This window comes from Sinocyclocheilus anshuiensis, unplaced genomic scaffold (genome assembly GCF_001515605.1).
Source record: "Sinocyclocheilus anshuiensis isolate Anshui unplaced genomic scaffold, SAMN03320099.WGS_v1.1 scaffold1418, whole genome shotgun sequence".
Classification (NCBI taxonomy): Eukaryota; Metazoa; Chordata; class Actinopteri; order Cypriniformes; family Cyprinidae; genus Sinocyclocheilus; species Sinocyclocheilus anshuiensis.
In genome coordinates, this window is record NW_015558607.1 from 86,565 (window position 1) to 105,133 (window position 18,569).

Here is an 18,569-nt window from a genome sequence, read left to right on the forward strand (position 1 = left end):
ACGCTCATATTTATAATTCCAAACAATCAGTAAGCGACAGGTGCTAGGAAACGCTGTTTTGTACTCATTTATTGACGAGTCGGCTGTGGTGCGGCCAACTGAATGCGCTGCTTCTCTGCCGCTCACTGCACAGAACAGACGCCGAGAGAGGTGACACTTCTCCGGGAAAGTCAGACCTCGCGTTCGCGGGACAGCACTGGCGAAATCTTCCAACTGAACCATAGCTAAGGTTTATCCAAAAAAGTCGCTAGGTTTGTCAGTATGAATATTCTATGGAAAAAAGCCGCTAAAAGGGTCTGAAAGTTGCTAAATCTAGTGTTAAAGTCACACTCGTGTGTGTGAGACGCGGGAGCTGATGGCAGGGGGCGGTGGATATTTGTGGCGGTCAGTGTGGATATTGTGGATGAGTTCTTCTGTGTCATCACGTTCTATTAGTTCTACAGCTTCAGTTTCGGAACTTTCACGCTTAGTAACACAGCTGTTCCCTCACTACAGTGCAACAGTGAAAAGGGACCCCTTTCAAACAGTGTCGCGTTCCGAACATTGTTTAAGCGACATGCCTTTCTTTTTGCGGTATTTTAAAAATTCATATCATAACAAAAATAAACACCGGTATTCGGTATGAACCAGTATACCGCCCAGCACTACATTAAGGGATTACTAACATTAACATCATACATTTCTGTAGCTGTTTTAAAACTGTATTATGAAGTGTGCTTTAGTGTCACATGGTCCTTCAGAAAACATTCTAAGAACTCTTTGGAGCTCAGGAAACATTTCTCATTATCAATGTTAAAGACTGTTGTGCGGCTTATTTATATTATTATTTTTTTTTTTTCAGGATCCTTTTATGAATAGGAATTGCTTCAAAAGACCAGCATATATTTGAAACATATCTTGTAACATGTAAAGAAAAAAACTTACATTTATTTTAATTTAACATCCTGTGTAAAATGGCCTTACCATTCATTGTGGTTTAATTGAAAAAGATTTTGCCCTCCATGTATACGTTTATTACAGTGACATCCACTTGAGGTCAGATCAGACATTAATACCAGGTGTACACAGAGTCTCTGTAACTGGAAATCAAGTCTCACCATACCCCCCGTTCACGGCTGCTCGTGGCTTTCCTATTTGCTTCAATTGCTGTAAATTCTTCCCTTCAAATTCAAACCTCTGCCTTTTTCTATGCACCTAGACATTTAACCTTTATCCAGATAGACCTAATGTACTACCAAGGAGTGTTATATGTGCTTTAGCCACATAACTTTGACATCTTTAAAGAAAAGTGTCAGGAATGTGTAAAGATTTTCCAGGCTGAGTCTTTACCTGGAGTGCGAGTTTGTCCAGTGGCACTGTAGCATCCATTAGGGATGCACCGAATGTTCGGCAACCAAATAAGCGAAAAGACCAAATAAATTGTACCAAACAATGACATGACGCGATCAAATAGCAACCAGAGCAGAGTGAGAGGCGCACACTCTTTATAATGCAACAAACATGTCAGCACAGCAGTGTGGAAGCATTTAAAACTGTCTGAGAAAGATGCAAAAATCATTACAAGCACCGACAGCGAGAGACTGTTTAGTACTGCAGCGCATGTCTTCGATGAGAAGAGGAAGGGATGATTGTTGCTGGTTACTGTATGATGATTGAAATTGTGAAATGGCCTTAAACAATTAGTAAATAAACTGCAGAACGTTATGTTTTCACACTCGAATTGCATGTATTCTGACAGCGCTGCACGAACTCGCGGCGGATCTGCTTGTTAACCAGGGTTCAAAGTCCAAAGCGCAAGGAAAATCTGCGCTGAACCAGTGTTACTCGTCAGTTGCTCAGTCACATTTATGAATTTTTACAAGGCATGTGACAATGCAATACGTGCAACATATTCGTAATGAGACTCGTGCACAAAAAGAAGCACTGAGGTCTTCCTGCGTGTTTCAGCCAAAATAAAAGTTGAGAAAAAGCAAGAACTCCATCAACATTCATAAATGTTAGTAGTGTAATTTTACTGTTGTGCTGTAAAATAAAATAAAAAGTAAGACAATAATAATGATAATAATCATTACAACAGCTCTGTCATTTATTATAACATTCACACATTGTGTTCAAATTGGGATCTGTAATATTTTCTAATGTTTTAAAAAGTTTCTTCTGCTCAGCAAGGCTGCATTCATTTAAAAAATACACGCCTTTTTCAAGAAGAGGGTCTGATGGACAAAAAATATTATTTTACTAACTTATTCATTTTAAGTTAAATTGTGCTTTGTTGGTATAGTGTCTGCTAGAATGTTAAAAAATGTTAAGTGTTAAATATTTTTAAATGATTGTTTTGTAATTGATTTTTTCTGTGAAAAGCAAGACAAAATAGTAAAAAGCAAATTTTGGCTATTTAATTTATGCAGTGGTGAAAAAAATGGGCAAAATACATGGGGAAAAAAAACTAAAAAAAACGTATTCGGCTTTCAGCCCAGTGTTTCATTTTTTTTCGGCTTCGGCCAAGAATTTTCATTTCGGTGCATCCCTAACATCCATGTCTCTCTGTCTCTGACTGTACCTCCTCCGGGCCCTATTCTGAACACATTCTTGGTGACACTGACCAAGCCTGCTCTACACGGCTCCTGGACTGGATTGTTCATAATGCTTTAGACAACCTGCTGTGTGAAATCTGAACTTTATCCCCCATTATATTTTATTTTTGTACTTGTATGTCTGTAACGTGTTTTATGTGTGATTTTTTTTTAGAGTGTACCTCACAACTAAAGGGCTTCCCGGTGGTGTTGCACTTATGGTTTCCTCCATAGAGTCTTAAATGGCCATTAATATTTTAGTCCAGCCCAGTCCAGCTCTGTAAAAGCTGTGTGTTGCATGAGTATGTGTTGTGTTTTAGCTCTGTTTAAACGTTTCTTCCCCTCAGTGCCCTCTCTTGCTCTTGCTCTGGCCAGGCCACTGGACAGTCTTTAATCTCCTTCTTTTTCTCCAAGGGGATTCTGCTGTAAAAAGCAAGAGTGAGCAGATTCCACATGGGTTCAGAAAAACCAATTGGCATTGGGGTAACATCAGCTTTTTTCTAAAATGTTTCTCATTTTCAGTTCTGTTAGCCTAGCCAGTGTTGCTCTGTAAAATGTGTTTGCCATGTACAAGTAAATGCCCCTAACGCCACTTTTGGGTGGTCGTTTGTAAAGCCTCATTTGAGGGAGATGGGAAGTGTGGTCCAGGGTCAGCTGTTCTCAGAATAGGGCCCTTAGCGTGCCACTGTTATTTTGTCTTTTCTGTATCAATATTTCTGCTGTTTCTGTCCTGTTGTTTTCCTCTATGCTTTTCTTCTGTTTTATGTTAACAGATATGCATAAGCTCACATTTTGTTTCTGTTGCACAAAGCTGGTAGAGCAATTACACATTGTTTTATTTTGCAGATCCTCAGTTTGTGGTGTACCAGCTGAAGGTGAAAATCCACACGTCTAACCCAGCGCACACAAGGCGAGAGGAGAAGTACATGTACTTTGATTTTCCACAGCCACTGCCTGTGTGTGGAGACATCAAGGTGGAGTTCTTCCACAAGCAGAACAAGATGATGAAAAAGGTACGTGTCAGTTCCCAAACAGCCCATAGCGCTTTTACAGATCATTATTGCTGCATCTAGTAGTAAATGTTAGTGCTGTGATCGATATGACGATGTATCGTCACAGAGATTTGACGATATGAGTATCTATACAGCTGGCCCTGTATCAATATTGTGGCACGTGTGCAGCAGTGGACCGCGCTTAATTTGAATAAAAGAACGCCGTTTAAAATTGAGTAGAAAAGTGCGAGGTTTCTAAAAAATAAAGAATAGAGCATAATATATAGTCTACAAGGATTAATCCGGACAGAGGAACACAACTGGGTTGCCTGATATAAAGAGACGTAATCCCCAAAACAGAGCTTCACACTTGCGCAAAACGGAAATATCTGCTAAGTGTGCTACTTATCTTTGTCAACCTGGCAACTATGTGCACGCGCTCTCTCTCCACTGTGGATAAATGCGCTTGCTTTCTGAAAACACTGGTTAGGGCAGCGCTAAAAAGTTTGTTCCTGAATGTCTGAGTGCGGCCGCAATGTGATCTGTGTGTGTGACTGAGTGTGTGTGTGAGTTTGATACAGAAGACAGCGCATTAGTTTAGAACGCTTCTAATTTTTATTTTTTAAACGTAGAGAATGTGTTAATTTGTGCAATTATAACCTACCAGCAATGTAAATATGATTTTTTTATATATTAGAATGAGTATATTACAATATAAATTTATTAGAACGAGTGCATTATTATTTATGGGCTTAAAAACAAGATGCAAACAATCAGAATATTGTACCTGATGGGGAGTGCCCATGTAAATATGAAACATATGCCATTACCTATATTGTACTGTGGTACAGTTATGGAGGCCCTTCATAATGCAGAGGTCAACTGCCTGCTCTGCCAATAGTTAGAAATGGCACTATAGTAAGCAGTGTTTAATAAACAGCTGTTTTACTAAATTCTGCTGAGGTGAAATTCAGTGCAGTCCTGTATCGTGATGCATATTGTATCGTGGCCTCTGTATTGTGATACGTATAGTATCGTGACTTTGCTGGTGATACACAGCCCTAGTAAATGTAATGTTCTAATGTAAGTTAAGAGTGAGGATTAAGATCAGTTTTTACTACAGTACTTCATGCAGTTTTTTTAGGCATGAAATTTTGTTGGGTGGTATGTCCTAAATCTTATAAAATATATATGGTATATATATATTAATATGAATTTATATCATGGTATCTGTATAGATCACAATATAGTGCTTATGCTTGAAATTCAACCCAAATGTTGTTTTAGTATATGGAATATAATGGTGCATATTATGGTTTATAAAAAATATAAATTCTTTTGATAATGTGCTCTAAATGCTACAAATGGAGTGAAATGAAAATGAATGAATACAAATTAGGTACTTAATCTCAATTTATTATAATAACTTTTATTTTGAACTTGATTGAAGCAAAAGATAAGATTATTCATAACAAATGAGTAAGTCTGGCATCAGCGCTAAAATGGCTTCTAACAGGGTTGGGCGGTATGACAAAAATCTTATCATAGGATGAGTAATTATATATCACAGTAATGGTATATCATTATGTAGTTATTTTTTTCTGGACATTGAGCTTAATGTTACATAACCATTTAGTCATTTTTATATATTCATGTGTATATATATATTTTTCCAATTATATATCGACTTAAATACTTTAATGAAAGGGTTGGGTGTAAACCAACAGCTGTAGCTGAGATTAATAATTATGTCTTTAAATCTGGCGCCAGAACAGATACTAAAAGGCTAATCTCAATGGACTAATTGTTTATATCATTGTAAACTGTCCTATTGCTCAACTCTAAACTGCTCAGTGTGGACTGTAAGGCTATTTATTACTTACTTACTTTACTTTTTACTTTAGTAATTTAGCAGACGCTTTTATCCAAAGCGACTTACAAATAAGAAAAAGTAATTAAAACTAAAAGCTAAAACTCTATAAATACAATAAATTAAATAAAACTAAAACTTAATAAAAAAAACCTATATAGACATAATAAAAAATGAATAAAATGACAACATTGCTACAACTGTAACTAAAACTAAAATAGATAACTAATACAAATCATTGTATAATTACTATTATAAACATTAACATTATGAATTTCTGAATAGCTGTTTTGAAGTAATGTGTATTGTGAATGTGATATACAAATAAAAACTTATGTTGTAAATGGAGCCTTTAGGGATGCTCATATTGACAGTTTATCCGAAAGTAAAAATTTTGACTGATTGGTTTAAAAGGCATTTTTAAAAATATAAGTGTTTTTTTTTTTTTTATTTTGCTGCACGGTGAAAGAAAAGTATCCTACATATTTGTTAACCCATGGGGAAAAATCAGCCCAGGGCAGTTAAAAGTAGCCCAGTTCCGTGGAAAAAACGCAGACTTTTCAACACTGTATCTAGGGCTGGGCGATTAAGCAAAAAATGTAAATCTCGATTTTTCCAGAATGTTTGAACGATTCTCGCTTTTTTTTTGCAACAATTTTTAACTAGTCAACTTAAAAATGTAACTACAACATGATTCAAGTTACGTTTTCTTTATTAACCCTTTAGTTAAAGAAAATTCTATTCCAAGTGCAGCACACATGAAGTTCTACAAATCACTTAAATATCTTTGCAGAAAAGATGCAAAAACTACAACTACATATTGTACAAACTTGTCTTATGCATATTATGTGTTCAGAAATAATACGTGGAAAATTATTTTAGAAAATCTCAAAAGTCAAGGTAATTCAAATTCAAAATGACTGAAGGTATAACACCAGTAGACTTTTATTAACTATAAATGTTCTTAAAAAAACAACAGCAGCTTTCAGCCTGTCACCATGATGCAAACATGAAATATCAGACATACAGTAGTAGTTCTTTACAGGTTTTTTTATTCGATTGTGCTGCTTTTCCATTGTTTTTTCTATGTAAACATGGATGTGTTTGACTGTTGCGCTCGCGTCTCTTGCAGTGTCTCATGCATGAAACGCCATTCTAAAAACACGGCGCTCAAGTTAAAAGAAGTTCACTCCCATCTTATTGCATGTTTTACCTATTCCACTTCCTGCATCGCATCTTTGTCAACACAAAAGCACATTCTGTGTGAATGGCACTTAACGCTATATTTATGGTGCAATGATGACCTACCAGCAATGTAAATATTTTAATATATTAGAATTAGTATATTACAATATAAATTTATTAGAACGAATACATTATTATTTATTGTGAATTGCAGAGCGCGTCACACGCGAGCGGTTAATCACGTGCGCCGACATGCGGTTAGATTGTTAATTTCTCTTTACTGTTGTCACCGGCATATTGTCAAAGTGTCTTAATTCTAACATTTGGTAATATTTCTATTCAAAATTGCGATTCCTCGATGTCTAAAAAATAAAATCATGGCAAAACAATAAATTCGAATTAATCGATAAAATCGGGGAAATCGCTCAGCCCTACCTGCATCCAACACAAGTTTGACTGATCACGGGTCGAGAGTAAGGAGAGATGACTGACAGACCATGCTGGAGAATTTGCTGCTCAACAGATCCTGAGCTCTCTGACAAATATCTGATCTTGTGTGATGTGCTCCCTTTACACAGAGTGCAGAGCTCTACTCCAGACACAGCACGTCGACATGTTACTTTAAAAAAACAAAAAAAAACTAGACACATTGTGCACTGATGTAGGCCTGATGTTTATTTTTATGTCTGATGGAAAAAAAAGACTGCTGGTTCTTTAAGGTGCATAGAAGGATTCGGTGTGTTTTCATTTTGCCGTCATAATTTAATTATTTAAGTGAAAAATATTTAGTGTAGGCCTATTTATTTTATCTTTTTATTTAGCCGTGTTGTTTTATTCTGTTTTTCTCTGTTCTCAGAAGTGCTGCAGGTGCGTGATAATTTGACGATGTGTGAATCCAGGTTCTGTTGTTGCTCTGTTCTGTATGCTGCTGTGTGCACGTTAAAGTAAACCCCTGAAAAATGTTTTTTATTTTTAATGGGTCACACACTTGCCATTGTGTTTTTATTTAATGCTAATTTATTATCTTCACAAAAACAGTGGAGGAACCATCCAACTCAGAGGCCAGCACTTCTACATCTGTAACCCCGGATGTTAGCGATAATGAACCGGACCACTACCGGTATTCGGACACAACAGACTCGGACCCTGAAAATGAACAGTAAAATGTTTTTTATTTTTAATGGGTCACACACTTGCCATTGTGTTTTTATTTAATGCTAATTTATTATTATAATCTTATCAGTTAACGGTTAATGTTTGGATAACGAGCAGCGGTTGTCGGTCGGGAAAATGAACCAAACCATGATGTTTTTCTTTCATATTACACTCCTCATTCTTAGCTTTTATTTATTTTGTTTTTGTTAACCAGGATAAGATGTTTCACTTCTGGGTGAACACCTTCTTCATCCCTGGACCAGAGGAAAGCTTGGAGAAGGTTGAAAACGGAGTGTAATAGAGTTGTATAAAGGAGAAAACTTGAATATGAACTGAAAGCAAGTACTTTTTTCCACCCCGTTTTTTTTTCTTTTCTTTTTTCCCCAAGCAGAATTAGGACACGCGTCACACATATGCCACCAGTTGTAGGGACAAAAATGCTGACCAATTTTTCTTTTGTTCATTCACCCCGCTCCATGAAGTATCAACACTGATGTTCCGTGGAAAACAGCGTCAGTAGCTATTATGTAAATACATGTTCATGCCGTAACACAAGAAAGGAAACCCAGTCAGGATGGGAGATCGTTTATGGGAGAAATTCAGTGGAGTTCTTCATCCCTGGACCAGAGGAGAGCTCAGAGAAGGTTGAAAATGGAGGTTTAGTGAAGGAACTGGATGGGAACCAAACCACAGAACATGGAGAGAATGATAAGGATTATCTAATCCTGACTTTAACCAAGAACAACTTGGATAAAGCCAATAAGGATAAAGCCAACAGATACTTCTCTCCAAACTTCAAGGTTATTATGTAAATACATGTTCATGCCGTAACACAAGAAAGGAAACCCAGTCAGGATGGGAGATCGTTTATGGGAGAAATTCAGTGGAGATCGTAATTCGCTGCTCCATCAACCTGTTGAAACCTAGGCCAGTGCTTTAATCAGCATTCATGCCCCCATGTCTGTCCTTCTCTAGTCTGTCCTACCTACTGTGAAATGCTTCTCATGCTGCTGGAAGGCCGCCACGTGTCAGTCGGGCTCTGTTGTGCGTAGCTAGCCATTTTTCAGTCTGCTTTCATCATTACCCCTACTAGAACGGAGGTGGTAATGATTCTACTAAACTACATTACACCTCGGCAGAAAACACAACATATAGCTCCACCATGTATTATTATTATTATTTTTTAATGCAAATATACACAACACAACAGGGAAACCAGTGTTGCAATAATGTTGATCGAAGGTGTGCATGTTATTGGAATCATTTTCCATGTTCCAAATAAATAGTATACAATGTTTTTCTAAAAAAAAAAAAGTTTATAAAGTCATTTACAATTTGATTGTATTTGGGAAGAAGATCTTGCATCACTCTTTCTTCTGCAGATGGGACTTTAATATATAAACAGTCATTCAGTGACACTTCATTTATATAATTCATAAGTTTCCCTTTCAAAATTGGCACTTGTTTAAATCAGCTTTCACAGGATGATTTGTTTTCTGTTTCACTTCTTTAAAGGTCATGGTTTGAGCTCAAGGTAGCATCAGTCGTAAAATTCTTCAGTATGTTCTGGGATACGGATCAATCTAGCTTGAAGGCTCTGTGGTTCACTACAGCGAGCACAGGTCAGATCGGGTTTGATGGTGTACAGCATCTCGTGTAATGCTTGTCAACATGGAGAAGCCCTTTTCTGAATGTATCAACCTTGGATGCAAGTTTTGATTAGATTTCAACAGCATTTACATTGTTTTTCTTTATTCCTGGCTGTGTCAGACATCAGATCTTTGGCTCCCTATAACATGTTTGTAGCCTTATCGTGCATGATCTAATGAAATCTGGATCATTTATCCAGCAATGGTGCTTGCTAAACTGTAAGCTCTCAATGTATAGTGCAGTCATTTTGGAGCAAAGAACCTCATGGTGCAAGCATTCAAACGCACTGCAGTGCGTGTCGTAACTGTTAGTCGCACTTTGATGTGCATAATCAATTAGTTTCCAACAATTTGATGTCCCTCACTAGCTAGAGTTCATTTTTTTTTCTTATTCTTGAACAGGCCTCGTTCCCTTTGGAATGAGCATAGTGCAGCTACACAGATTTTACACAGTCTTGTGCTTGCTTCAGAAATATTAAAGCCCTATATATGAGAATATTTAAATGTATAATTTTCTTTTAAGCATGCCAAATCTTTTTTTAACATCTGGCTGTGGCCAGACCAAAAAATAAAAAAAAAATAAAACTTTCTCAGTCTCTTGGGCAAGAATCTTCACTAAGGGTAGTGAGTAAGCTGCCTTTCTCGTACTGTTAACGTTCAGGCTTCACTCTTCTCACCAGCCCACTGCACACACCGTACATCTCGCCTTCCTTTAGAGAAAGAATACATTTCCCTGACATGGAGGAGACTGGGCCTTCCTTTATGAGATTGTACACTAACCAATCCAGGAATAAAAGCAAAAGCCTATCAAGGATTCTCATTTTGTTTACATTTTATCACATCACTGAAAACCTGCCAAAATTAAGCTTATTAGTTTTTGTTTTATTGTTTTTGTGTTCAGAGGAGGAGGCGGGGCCCACGGGAGGTATTCTTTGCCTTACTTGAAGTTGACAATGCTTACTCTTCTACTGCTTTGATACCTACCATTCTGCCCAAGCACTGACTTATTTAAAGCTACTATAATAGAGCAACATATTGTACTAGACATTTGCACTGTTACAGGTCTTTGCAGGGTTTCAGTCAGCGGTCCACAGTGTTTATTTTTGTTCTTTTATTTTGTCAGGTTTTTTTTGTTTTTTTTCTGGAAATGCTTTACAGCAATCAATAGTAGTAGAATAGAGGTGAAATGAAAAGACATTAATATTGTCTCTGTGCATCCCAATAGAATCAAATGTGTTTTTATTGACTGATTTTTTTTGTTGTAAAAGAAAACCCAAAATAGAAAAAAAAAAAGTGTTCATTCACATTCATTCACAAGACCCTCTGCAGGTATTGACTCTACCGAAATGTCACATGATGAACTTAAATGTAAAGAATTCAAATCAAGTATTCTGTGATCATTTACTCACCCTCGTGTCTTTCTAAACCTGTATGATCAGAAAAGAAGATATTTTGGAGAATGTTTCAGCTGTTTTTGTCCACACAATGATAGTCAGTTAGGTTCCCCTATTCATGGACAACAGAAATAGAAGAACGTTTGTCATACAGGTTTGGAACGACTCTGTAAAAATGATTTTAAATTATCTGAGAATATTTGGCAAGAAAATACTATTTCAGTCTTTATGCTTAATTTCAAATTTACTTCATTGTGTTGCATGTTGTTTTGCTAGAGTTAAAATGGTTTCACAAGATTTTTTTTAGCGCACAAGGGTGAGTAAATGATGAATGTTCATTTTTAGGTGAACTTTTCTTTTATTCCTCAGATCGTCTCTGCGACATGAGACACATCCCTTGACATTTTGACAATTTAGCCACAGTACCTTTATACGCAGACCCTCAGACATCTTGTACGTGGCACGGGTGTGTGGAGCTCACAGGCAGCATGAAAAAATTATTTTCAGCTTTAATGAAAAACAAAATGTCATCAAAGGTGCCAGTGTATATGTTTCACATCACACTTTCTTAGCTGATTTGTGCAATATGTTATGATGCCTGTGATTGCCACAAAGTGCCTCTCGTTTATAGTTAAAAAAAAAAAAAAAGTCGCTTTAAAAACTGTCGTAGGACATCATGTCAAGCAAGCGGATAGATGGGGTGGTACTGTGCACTAAATCGTCTAGCTAGACTTGCAGCAGGGGGCCCTTTGGACTTCAGCCATGCTCCATTAGAAATCATTCTTCTCCCCAGAGGGTTTTTACGTTCATGTAATGTAAATGCCGTATATTTTAAGAAAACCGCCTTACTCCGTTTCAGCCTGTTCAGATACTATCGTGCTGTGCAACAGTTGCTCTGTGTGTAATGCCTATGCACTGAGAATACACAAACCAACCATGTATGAAATATTGTACAGGTAATCATGTTGCTCATACAAATCACATGTTTGTTTGTAATTGTATGTGTAAACTGCCCTTTATCTTAGTGTTATAAACTCCACATACATCCAATAAAGTCTCAATCTTGTCAGTTTGTTGTTTTTGACAGCATTCGATATTTGTGAATCTGAATTCGTAGTTGCATGGCATTTAAATATTTTTTTTTTTCCCCAGCATTTCTTGATTACCGCAAACAATTATTTGGACTCCCTCATTCTCAAGGTTACGAGAAGCAAAAATCAAGGTTAGGTTGAACTTGCAATGTATTCTTCAAATTCTTATGTGTATTGTTTGAGTTTTAAAGCTTTTAAGTCCTTTGTTTGTGTCATTACAGTTGTGAAATTGCATTTCACAAGTTTAGTAAGTGATTGTTTCACACTAAAATCATGTTATCATATTGCTTATGTCTTGTGTTTATACTATAGAAACTGTGTTTATTTTTACACTTACAAGTTGGCCCCTTTCATTTCCACTGTAAGTGTCTCAATGCAACCCAGATTTTTTTTTTTTTAAAGAAGAGTCTAAATTAATCGTGGTCATCAAAATTTTTTTTATAATAGCTGTCAATTCAGTAAACGTATTTAACTTGGAATATTCCATCAAGGAGCCCTAAATTGAAGTTGTAATGTGCATATTCATGAACACAAATCATCAGTATTTGAATACTTGTATACTCATTACTGAAATGAAATGATTGTCTCACTCATATGTGACCCTGGACCACAAAACCAGTCATAAGGGTCAATTTTTCGGAATTGAGATTTATACATGATCTGAAAGCTGAATAAACGAGCTTTCCATTGATGTATGGTTTGTTAAGATAGGACAATATTTGGCCGAGATACAACTATTTGAAAATCTGGAATCTGAGGGTGCAAAAAATTCAAAATATTGAGAAAATCGCCTTTAAAGTTGTCCAAATGAAGTTCTTGGCAATGCATATTACTAATCAAAAATTAAGTTTTATTATATTTACAGTAGGAAATTTACAAAATATCTTCATGGAACATGATCTTTACTTAATATCCTAATGATTTTTGGCATAAAAGAAAAATCAATAATTTTGACCCATACAATGTATTTTTGGCTATTGCTACAAATATACCCCAGCGACTTAAGACTGGTTTTGTGCTCCAGGGTCACATATGAAAATACTATTGGGTAATCTAGTCTTGCTTTTTCTGGCCAAATGCATCAGTATGATGACTGTTTTACTTGAGTAGGCTACATGGTTTTTGTTGCCAGCTGCCCATTACAGCTCTACTACTGGCTGAACTCATGACTTCAGTCTCATGCTGAAGGTGCTTTTCATGTCAGCTGAGAAAAAATTCAGGAAAACGAATGTAGTTCTGTTTTTTCCCCCCCTTTCTCTCTTTAACGTCTCTAAAACTGCTCTTGGGGACTATTTAGATTTTCTCGACAGAATGAAGAAATATTTATAACCTTCTGTAAATAAACGGCCTTATGGGAGACAACTTTGTGCCCAGAAAATAAACTTGATTTTAAATATATCTCTATTAGGTTTAAAAAGAGATCCAAGTAAAAACCCCAAACTGCACTTTGTGTCTGGAGCCTGACTAAAGATCTGTTAATGACCTCTGATTTACCCTACTGCCCTGTTATCTATAAATAAAGGCCTCACTGTCAGATCTAGAAGCCATAGAGGCGCTGCTTATATAACCTGCGTGCGTGAATCTCTCTCATTTCAAAGAGAAATTGTCTCTTTAACTTCTCTAAAACTGCTCTTGTAGACTATTTAGATTTTCTCAACAGAATGAGGAAATATTTATAACCTTCTGTAAATAAACGGCCTTATGGGAGACAACTTTGTGCCCAGAAAATAAACTTGATTTTAAATATATCTCTATTAGGTTTAAAAAGAGATCCAAGTAAAAACCCCAAACTGCACTTTGTGTCTGGAGCCTGACTAAAGATCTGTTAATGACCTCTGATTTACCCTACTGCCCTGTTATCTATAAATAAAGGCCTCACTGTCAGATCTAGAAGCCATAGAGGCGCTGCTTATATAACCTGCGTGCGTGAATCTCTCTCATTTCAAAGAGAAATTGGTTTAATCAAAGAGAAATTGGTTTAATGTACAGACTGATGAGCTTGTCGTCCTCACTGATCTTTGATAGCACCATGTCCGCTGTTTGAAATTAATGTGGCATGACAAACGCTTTTAAGAAGAAATCATTTGAATTTAGGATTTTATTATTCAAGGTCAAGGTTTTCATCAGTTCATATTTTTCTGTTCTTTGTCTGAGATTAAGTGCTATGTGAAATAGATAATTTAAAAAAATTCACTAAGAGAGGTTTTCACCCTGTCTGGGACATGTGACTCAAGCTGCTACTCTGAGATATACATAACATTATTACCATATACTAACTTTATTTGTCTTACCCCATTAGCGAATTGTTTTTGTCTTGGTTTAATAATAATAATAATACAATCACAAAAACAATGTACTATTCTTTTAATACACAACTCTCCCATTCTGAATACCCCAGCGGGCAACTTGATATCAATTTGACATCAAATATTAGTCAAGACTTGATCAAGATGCTGTAACATCATTTTAAATTCCATTTGGACAGCAATTTCTTCCAAGGGTAATTAGGTGAAAATAGGAAGTTAATCCCACACTGAAATTGGTTTAATGTATATGTAGGCCAATATGTTGTAAATTGGTGTTCAATTTACATCAAATCAATGTCAAGTCAAGTTTCTGACGTCAGTTTGATTTGCATATTCGACCTGTTTTTTTATGTAAATTTTTATGTCTTTTCAACATCGATTTCTCACTGGGACAAAAATAAATTTTTCTTGATCAATATTTTAGTTTTGTTTACCAATAAAACATCTAAACATCACCAAAAACAAGCTTCTTTTATTTATTTATGTTTTTGAATAAAATATTTGCATTTTGCATAATATACTTGTTTTTTTGAGAATTTATCTTGTTGAACTTGTCTTACCCCAATAGCAAAATGTTTGTCTTGTTTTAAGCATAATAATAATAATAATATTAGTAATAATAATGATAATAAAATTAATTCAAGATCGGTTCTCCGATTTTTTTTAACAAAATATTGCCATGAATATTATTAATAATACAAAAACAACAAGTTGAATGAAATTTAAAATTTATGACGTTGTTTTATTATTAGAATTGCTGGTTAAAGACCTCTTAAGGTGGGACAGGAAATGTTCACTCTAAGACGGGACATGTTTAAAATGCTACTATTCATGTTAATTCAGGATTAAATAACAGATATCGAATAATTACCGTCACAAAGTAACATTTCTGCCTTTAATGGTTTGAAAAAAAGTAATGGGATACAATTTGTGGCCATGTTGTATAATATATAGTCTGGTTTGTCCTGTGGGTGATGGAGGGGGAAACGGCAGTGACCCGGGACACGCTCAGTTCAGGACAGGAATCAAAAGGAGAAGTAAATGTTTCAACACTGCGTCCACTTTCCACATTCACATTGTGACCATGACATGATGGCCATTATCTACCATGTTTGACAATCTCTTGATGAATCACAGTGTAACGCTTTCACTTTTATTTCTCTCTTTCTCTGACACATATCTGCATTGTTTTGCGTTTTTACACATACAGTACATTCATGTCGTTTAATGTAACCTTAAAACCTTAAAAACTAAAAATTGCATTACCATCATATATTTTACAACCGGTGCTTTCTTAAGTCACATTTTTAAAAATGTTAAACAGGGTGAACCAGGCAGACCTGATGTCAGGGCTGGTTCTGCGGTATGTTTTCACTCGTGGCCCTGATCATCAGATGTAACAGATGAATTTGAAGTTCTGCTTTTCTTCTCAGTGAAGTTGACTGAAGCTCAGGGCTGTGTCGCAGTTACCCAACAACACCAGCAGCATGGTAACTCTCCAAGAGGAGCATGACATAACCGCCTCCCACACGCTCCTGCCTTAGTAACTACAGAGAGGGGAAAACTCTGCTCTGTGGGAACTGGGGAAAGTTTGCTTAAAAAGAAAGTGTTACCTTCTTTGAAAGTAATTTTGTGTGAAAAATCATGGCCTTTCTTGGAGTTAGGTCAGGGGTAGGCAAGTTCGGTCCTAGAGAGCCGCAGTCCTGCAGAGTTCAGCTCAAACCCTAATCAAACACACCTGAACAAGCTAATCAATGTCTTGACCGAACTTGCCTACCCCTGAGTTAGGGGAAAAAGGCAAAAAGTTACATTTTTTCCACATTAGATGGCTACAAATAAAAGGATGAAACAGAACTGACTGTTTCCAGCCTGTCACAAGCGTCTCATTGTGAGACATACTGTCGGACCGTCTTGCATAAGCCGTATTTACTACAGTGTCTTCCAGCATGAAGACCAGCGTCAGACTGTGTCTGTACTTGCAGCATGCTGCATGCGGTTGGGTCCCACATACATGATAAAACTGTGACATACCAATACACAACCCTCCTATTCTGAATCCTCCAGCACACTGCAATTTTTTTTCTTGATCAGTATTTTTGTCTTGTTTTCCAATAAAAACATCTAAACATTCCTAAATCAAGATAACTTTCCCCCTTAAAATATTTGTATTTTGCACAATATACTTGTTTTCAGAAAATGTATCTTATACTAAGTTCATTTGTCTCACCCCCACTGTTTTTGTTTTAAACATAATAATAATAATAAATGATTATTATTGTTAGTAGTAGCATAATATCAAAAATAATAATAATTCAAGATATATTCTCGTAAAAATATATAATTTAAAGGATTATAGTTATTATAGTTTGTAAATTCAAATATTTTAATTAAAAATATTCTTAAGTAAATGTATCTTGTTTTAAGGATGCTTAGATATTTTGTTGGAAAACACAAGAAAAATGTTTAAGAAAGAAATATTTTTTTTATTTTTTTTTTGTAAACCACACATTCATCTATGACATATGATGCCCTGTGAAAGACACCTTACTTTTGAGTGGAGCACTGGAAAAAGAGGGCAATAAAAGATATGATCTGGTCTCTAATGCACAGCACTGGATACAGGCATGAGACAGAGAAGCCAGGTAGAGGCTGCTGGCCTGAGCGTAATGGAGTGTGTCTTGGCCGGCTGGATGGCTGGAGTTGAGGGTTTGCTGACAGACAGACAGACAGGTGGGCCTTGTTCCTCTCTGTCTCCAGCCAAGACATTGCACAGTCATCAGCACTTCCACTGCCAGCATGGCTGAGTTCAGACAGACAGAAAAATGGAGACCTCTCAGTCTGTCTGGCACCTCTGTCATTACAAAGGGTCATGGGTAATGAGAAGTAATCTCCATTTTATCTATGGATAGTCTAAATAGTTGTGTGGGTAAAACAAACACACACACATGCTGATAATCGTGATGTATAACAGTGCAAGACAGCAATAGTGTCTACACCAGAGTGAGTCTAAAGTAAAACACTGCAAACTTTTTTTTTTTTTGAAGAGAAATTAAAACTTATTCATCAGGAATGCATTCAATTTGTCAAAGAGACTTTTACATTGTTACTGTACTTTTTATCAAATAAATCCAGCGTTGGCGAACTTAAGAAACCTCAAAATCATTTGAAAAAAATCCTTAAAATATATTGCATTTTAAACAGTAATGTAGCAATATTGAAAATGAAGGAAGACATTTTACATAATAAAAAGCTCAATGTTTTTTTTGTATTTCTTTGTGTTGGTTATAGCCATTAATTTCAAAGGACATATAGAGCTGAATTGTGCTAACGAATAATGAATTATTCTTGCGACTTCAAAGAAAAGTTGAGAAATGCTGAGATGTTGGATGAATCCTGAAACCAGTGTACAACATGTCCAATTATTAATAAAGGAAGAAATTAGAAATTATAATTGTATACAATACACCTTTTTTCTTCCTTTTGAGCATTAGCTTGCAAATTTTCTTATGGGACATTAACATGTCAGAATATATAATTTCCACTGACTGATTTTTAGCAGCCTTAGTGGTCACATTGTATCTTGGCTGCTCCTGTGCCACCACCTTTGGTCTGACTTGGTGACGCTGGCCCTCAAATATTATTGTAGCCATCTGTAATGAATCCTTCCCTTTCAAAAGTAATGAGTACAAACTCAACATAATGTTCAGACTCTATTGTTTTGGCTTAATCTATCAAATAAACAGCTAGTCTGGGGTTATTGACAAAAATGATAGTCATTGTTTCAAATATTGGTGTCCAGCAGGGCTGGATTGGTAATCGGGCATAGCGGGCATTTTCCCGGTGGGCCGACGCACTTAAGGGGCCGACAGAATATATATATATTTTTTTTGCCAAGGACCATCACGCACGGACAGCGAGCAGCCAGAGGCCCATTGATTTGTCTCCTGTATTGCCAGCGTAAACATCCAATCACAATGCGCTATAGATGGAGCGATGAAGTATTTTGCTCCAAAGATCGCTTCACCCCAACTTCTTCCTCGTCGGCTTTTCCCACGTTTTCACAGCAGATTTATCAAGAACAGGCTTGCTCTGCGGTGAGTGATACTGGCCACAGAGCCAGGCAGGAGGAGGAGAGGAGAGTAGTTGAATCGGTAAAGTGCTTGATAGGGACTCGCAACGGAGGCAGGCATCTAACCTATCCTAATGTGTGCACGCGCCATGAGTGTAGAACACGTAAACACTTTTTAATAAAATGTAAATTCGTCCCCCGCGCTTTTTTGGTCAAGTCAAGTCAAGTGTGTTCATAGAGGTTTCCATGGGCCAATGCGAATAAATCTAGATTTAAATTAAAAAA

The 18,569-nt window shown here is 36.4% G+C and overlaps 1 protein-coding gene across 1 annotated transcript in view; it reads left to right on the plus strand.

Moving 5' to 3' along the window:
* The window catches only part of LOC107680269 (phosphatidylinositol 3,4,5-trisphosphate 3-phosphatase and dual-specificity protein phosphatase PTEN-like), a 21,621-nt gene extending 13,034 nt beyond the window's left edge, over positions 1–8,587 (plus strand). The window contains exons 7-10 of the mRNA XM_016476091.1: positions 2,988–3,056; positions 3,420–3,586; positions 7,990–8,035; positions 8,400–8,587. Of these exons, the coding sequence (XP_016331577.1) occupies positions 2,988–3,056; positions 3,420–3,586; positions 7,990–8,035; positions 8,400–8,587 (470 nt within the window). The remainder of the gene's footprint in view (positions 1–2,987; positions 3,057–3,419; positions 3,587–7,989; positions 8,036–8,399) is intronic.
* Positions 8,588–18,569: the final 9,982 nt, after the last annotated feature.